We start from the raw sequence: 6,372 nt of genomic DNA on the forward strand, positions 1-6,372 counted from the left end.
ATACTTTAACCAAATCAATATAGCAAATAAACCCTAAATAAAAATTAATAATTAAATATATATGGGTTCACAATATTTTTTTATATAAATACGTTATATTATATGTACTTCACCAATTACATCCATTTTAACCACCTATGCAACCCGTCTAATACTTTAACCAAATCAATATAGCAAATAAACCCTAAATAAAAATTAATAATTAAATATATATGGGTTCACAATATTTTTTTATATAAATACGTTATATTATATGTACTTCACCAATTACATCCATTTTATTTATCATTTTACCAAGAAGAATTTCTGAATCATCAATAATTGAAGATGAGTAACATATTCTTTGTTAAATTATTATTATGCTGTTAGGTGATTTGTCTTGTATTGATTAGATACAATATTAAACCAGAATATATAAATATTAAATACTTGTGGGCATATCTATGAAAATATCATATTTTAAGGGGGCAAAAACGTAACATTTAACAACACAAACACCTGTATTCATTTTCAATCCACTTTTTTCTTTCAACCAGTTTCAGTTTTCATCAAGTGTTAACAAAACGTACCCTTTTATCTCATCTATTTCTATCCTACACAAATTCAACAATAAACACCCAACAGGAATTACATATTTCAGATGTCTGTATAATTGCGATTGTTTCCGGCGCCTGCGCCACCGCTGTGACGATGATTTCACGGTGAGATCTATCAATTCAATGTTTATTTTTATAAAGAAACAAAATTGGTTGTCAAGTTTAAATCTTTTTGATGGGTTTTGATCGATTTAATGGTTTGATTTATGCGTTTTAGGGTTTTGTAATGGATTTTGCCTAAATTGATGGATATAGGTTGAAGAATAATTGTTTTGAAAAGTCAAATTTGGATTTTGTTTTATTGATTGAGATAGTTAATAAAGAGGTATAGCAAATTCAAATTGGGGGTTGATTCTTTTTGGGGTGTATGTATATAAAAATATACATATATACCTAATTAGGTTTTGGGGTATACAAAAAAGATTAGAAGAAAGATGGAGTTAGGTTCTGATAAGAAAAAGTTGATGACTTGCTGTGATAAGATGAATTATAGTACTTTTTCAAAGTATTTGTTGAAGGATGAACAAGATTTAGAGATGAAGAAAAATGTATCAGATGATTCTCTACTTCCTGGGATATATGATGATGTTGCTTTAATGTGTCTTGCTTGGGTATGTAGATTCGATTACGCTTCGTTATCTTCGTTAAATGTGAGGTATAATTCACTTGTGAAAAGTGGTTATTTGTATGAACTAAGGAAACAATTAGGGATAATTGAGCATTGGGTGTATATGGTTTCGGATCCTAGAGGATGGGAGGGGTTTGATCCAATTAGTAAGAATTGGATGAAATTGCCTAAAATGCCTTGTGATGAATGTTTTAATCACGCGGATAAAGAATCTTTAGCTGTTGGGAGTGAGTTATTGGTTTTTGGGCGTGAACTTTTTGGGTTTGCGATATGGAAATATAGTTTGTTTCAACGGCGTTGGTTAAAATGTGAAGGAATGAATCAACCTCGTTGTTTATTTGGGTCCGGCACACTTGGGTCAAAAGCTATTGTTGCAGGAGGCACTGATCAAAATGGAAAAGTTTTAAAGTCTGCTGAATTGTATGATTCCACAACTGGTAAATGGGAAATGTTGCCTAACATGCATTCACCTAGAAGGTTATGTTCGGGTTTTTTTATGGATGGAAAGTTTTACGTGATCGGAGGTATGACAAGTCCTACCGACTGGTTGACTTGTGGTGAGGAGTTTGACCTCGAAACGAAAACTTGGAGAAAGATCGAAGGGATGTACCCTAATGTAAACCGTGCTGCACAAGCACCGCCTCTTGTTGCGGTTGTAAGCGATGAGTTATATGCAGTTGAGTATTTGAGCAACATGGTTAAGAAGTATGATAAAGTTAAGAACTTGTGGAATGTTTTGGGACGACTACCGGTTCGGGCTGATTTATCTAACGGTTGGGGTTTGGCGTTTAAGGCTTGTGGGAAACGACTATTAGTTGTTGGTGGTCAACGGGGTCCAGAAGGTGAAAATATAGTTCTTAATTCTTGGAGTCCAAATTCAGGGGTCAAAGATGGGATTTTGGACTGGCAGGTTCTTGGTGTAAAGGAGCATTCTGGAGTATTTGTTTACAATTGTGCTGTGATGGGTTGCTGAAGACCTGACTGTAGGTAAACTAAAATTTTATTTTCAGGGTTAATAACTTTATCAATTTCACCATCACTTTGTTTAAAGATTATTATCATTGTAACCCAAGTTTGGTACTTTCTTGATCTGTGACCTCATTACTCATAAGGGTGCACTTCTTTTTCTTATTTCTTTTTGTTTCTTCCTATCTTTTGTGTGCTTCCTTTGTTTCTATGCACCCCTGCTTCATGTGGCAATAAACTTTTTAAAATTTCATTATGAAGATCAAGTTGACTGATTTAATATATTGATGTATCTGTTAGATCGTTAGAGGGTGTCCGGGATTTTGTATATTTTAATTGCGTTGTGCCTTTTCGACCATTTCCTACAGTTTAAGTGATGTTGTGTAGTTAAGGGGGAAATTGTGTTAACATGGACAATCTTTATGAGAAATAGGGTTGTTATGGTAATGTTGTGGGAAGATGTGTATGATGCGGCAAAATGTGATTGGTAGTTGAGTGAAAAAGTTTTAAAAGAATAATATTTTATATTTATATTAGTAGTGAAAAGATCGAAAGAGAACTTTTGATTTGTGAGAACCCATAGAATCATGTGTTTTTTAATTTAAATAAAAAACTGAAACTTGAAATTAATGTTAAAATGTCAAAAATACCCCATCGCGTAAATAGGTTCTTCACGTTCTCTCACCTAAGTTCTCTATGAATCCGTTTTGCCCAAAAAATGTTGTGGGTATCGTTGGCAATGTCCCATGCCCACAACGCCACCGACAACGGCGGCCCTACAGAGCTGTTGGGATTGTTGTGGGCTGCTGCATCGGATGCCCCATGCTCGTTTTTACACCGTTGGAAGTGGTCTTATTGAAATAAGTTTATTTCAAATGTTTTGATATCTACACGTTTTTAAACTCTAAGCATGAAATAGGAAAGGAAATATGCAATTTTTCACATACCCATCAAGTACTATCAACTGTAAAGTTTTGAAATTTGGTGAAATTTTAATGGGTTTAATTGGGCTGTTAGTACTTGTTAAATAAGATGACTTGGGACTTGAAACTATATATCCAAATAAAGAAAGGTTATGTGATTGGTGAGGGCAAATTGTTGGATCCTATGTTTGTGTTTGTATGCTGTTGGATGAAGCAATCAACTGTAGAGTACAGTCAGCTTTTTATAGTGACTAGGCTTTAGGAACAGTGTCTATTAGAATGGTGAGTGGTGGGGGATGAATCTTGTTCAGACACTAGTAACCAATAAAGGACTGGCAATCATTATTATGACTGGACACATGACCATACTTTTATCTGTTATTTCATTTTATGTCAAACTTTTGATAATATGGATTACTAAACTTATAAAAAATTTAATGTTCGGGTTACTGAATAGGGTGAGTATTCCGACTTAATGTACGCACTTTATCTGGATACTCGGTGGCCGTTTCCAAATCATATCCGACCATTACAAGATTCGAACTTGAGACCTCTTGCAAAAATATAAATTACTGTTTTATGAAAATTATTATTCACCCGAGTGTTGCTAGATTCGAACTGGTTAAGAAGTGATATGTTTCATAAGGTTACAATTTATTGTTCATGATTAATTATGTTAACGAATGTTATGAACAAATTGGAAATGGTTCTTCATCAGATCACTTATTAATTTGAGTTTATGTTTTTGGCATTATAAGAGGATATAATTGAAATATTAGACATGTTAATCAGAAGTGAGCAACAACGTGATACCTAATTAGGATATAATTGTAGAATACCTTGAAACAAAAAATTATGGTTGGTGTATGAATCGGTTTTTCGTTCAGTTAATTCGTGCATATCCATAGAATGGTTACAAATAAGCACTACAAGAGAGCTTTGAAGCCTCAAACAACCATGAACACAAACAACCGGACTACAAATTAAGTTCTTTATTTTTTTTTTTCTTTTCTGATCAGTTACAAACTAATACGGAGTACTATAATTCTGGACCATTTTTACTTGGAACACCGTTTCTGAACACCACTTCGTAGTAATCAAAGTTTTGTTGCGGATTGCAATTGTTTGTGGGTATACTATTTGGACTTTGGGACTGGTCATAGATGAAACTAGTTGTGGAGCCCTCGCTTCGCGCCGGGGGCTCCGTTTTGAATGCGAGTTAAAAAAAAAGTCTTGATCTATTTTGTAAAAAAGAATTTTTTTCGACATAACATTGAAGGGTTGTTCCTTTTGTGAAAGTTGCTTCTTTTAGCGTTCGGGTTTAATTTAAAAAAAAAAGTTAGTAAAGTGGGGGTTCGATTTGTATTTTAATAAAAGTTAGTGGGTTAAGTTTGTGAAATTTGAAAAAAAATTACGTATAAAGTGGGGGTTCGATTTGTATTTTAATAAAAGTTAGGGGGTTAAGTTTGTGAAAATTGAATATTAGTAAAAAAAAAAAAAATTAGTAAAGTGGAGGTTCAATTTGTATTTTAATAAAAGATAGGGGGTTAAGCTTGTGAAATTTGGGAAAAATATACTTATAAAGTGGGGGTTCGATATGTATTTTAATGAAAGTTAGGGGGTTAAGTTTGTGGAAATTGAAAAAGGAATAGTACTATTCATTTCCCCTTTACCTTTTAGATATAGGTATATAATGAAAGTTAGGGGGTTAAGTTTGTAGAAATTGAAAAATGAATAGTACTATTCATTTCCCTTTTACCTTTTAGATATAGACTAGTTGTGGAGCCCTCGCTTCGCGCCGGGGGCTCCGTTTTGAATGCGAGTTAAAAAAAAAGTCTTGATCTATTTTGTAAAAAAGAATTTTTTTCGACATCTAACATTGAAGGGTTGTTCCTTTTGTGAAAGTTGCTTCTTTTAGCGTTCGGGTTTTATTTACAAAAAAATTAAGTAAAGTGGAGGTTCGATTTGTATTTTAATAAAAGTTAGGGGGTTAAGTTTGTGAAATGTGAAAAAAATATACGTACAAAGTGGGAGTTCGATTTCTATTTTAATAAAAGTTAGGGGGTTAAGTTTGTAAAAATTGAATATTAGAAGAAAAAAAAAAGTTAGTAAAGTGGGGGTTCGATTTGTATTTTAATAAAAGTTAGGGGGTTAAGTTTGTGAAATTTGGGGAAAAATATATGTATAAAGTGGGGGTGCGATTTGTATTTTAATAAGAGTATAAAGTGGGGGTGCGATTTGTATTTTAATAAAAGTTAGGGGGTTAAGTTTGGGAAAAATATATGTATAAAGTGGGGGTGCGATTTGTATTTTAATAAGAGTATAAAGTGGGGGATGCGATTTGTATTTTAATAAAAGTTGGGGGGCTAAGTTTAAAGTGGAAAAAGGAATAGTACTATTCATTTCTCATTTCCCTTTTAGATATAGGTATATAATATATAATATATAATATAATATAATATATAATGAAAGTTATTGAAAAAGGAATAGTACTATTCATTTCCCCTTTACTTTTTAGATATAGGTATATAATTGGGCCCATAGCTCATGCCTAAGGTTTTTTTTTTTTTTTTTTCTTATTTTATCTTGTGTAATAGGCAAGTTTAGACAATGACTAATAGAGTTGTAATCATGTAAATCTAACAATTTCCTTGAAATTTAAGGGACCAATCAGAGTGCGATATGTGACGCGACAATCAGATGTGATTGGGGAAAAAAAAAATTCAAAATTTAATTATTATTTTTTCAAATATTTTTCTTTTTTTCAATCACATGTGATTGGATTTGACATGTGATTGGGTTTTACAATCACATATGATTGGCATGCAGAATCACATGTGATTTACTGATGTCAAATCCAATCACATGTGATTAAAAAAAAAATCGAAAAGGAAAAAAATTGAATTTTTTTTTCACCAAATGTCACACTCTGATTAGTCCCTTGAATCCCAACTTAAAAGTTGTATTCATTTAAGTATTCTCATGATTAATGTAATACTTGGCTACGGCCTACAAATTTACGATCTTTTTCAGTTTACAAGATTGAGATCGTAAAATAAGACCAATATAAAAAATAATACAAAAAAGAAAACATTTTATTATATGAATAAAACGATTATGTGATCTTGATTACAATCGTATTACTGATTATATACTGTTTTGTTAACGTTTATGATCAATATTTACAAATTCACGTTCTTACTTTCATGCCCATAAAAATTACAATCCTGCAATGATTTTACACGTTTTGTGAAGTAGG

At 32.3% G+C, this 6,372-nt stretch overlaps 1 protein-coding gene across 1 annotated transcript; it reads left to right on the forward strand.

The window, feature by feature from the left end:
* The first annotated feature begins 554 nt into the window (after nt 1-554).
* Nucleotides 555-2,308, forward strand: LOC139896165 (F-box/kelch-repeat protein At5g60570). Its single transcript, XM_071878753.1, has 2 exons — nt 555-701; nt 814-2,308. The coding sequence occupies exon 2, from the start codon at nt 1,031-1,033 to the stop codon at nt 2,195-2,197; it is 1,167 nt and encodes a 388-aa protein (XP_071734854.1). The 5' UTR covers nt 555-701; nt 814-1,030; the 3' UTR covers nt 2,198-2,308.
* Nucleotides 2,309-6,372: the final 4,064 nt, after the last annotated feature.

The sequence above is a fragment of the Rutidosis leptorrhynchoides genome, chromosome 3, assembly GCF_046630445.1.
Source record: "Rutidosis leptorrhynchoides isolate AG116_Rl617_1_P2 chromosome 3, CSIRO_AGI_Rlap_v1, whole genome shotgun sequence".
Classification (NCBI taxonomy): domain Eukaryota; kingdom Viridiplantae; phylum Streptophyta; class Magnoliopsida; order Asterales; family Asteraceae; genus Rutidosis; species Rutidosis leptorrhynchoides.

Bases quoted from the DNA above. Each gene is read 5' to 3' on its own strand.
- LOC139896165 (XM_071878753.1), top strand. From the start codon at position 1,031: ATGGAGTTAGGTTCTGATAAGAAAAAGTTGATGACTTGCTGTGATAAG.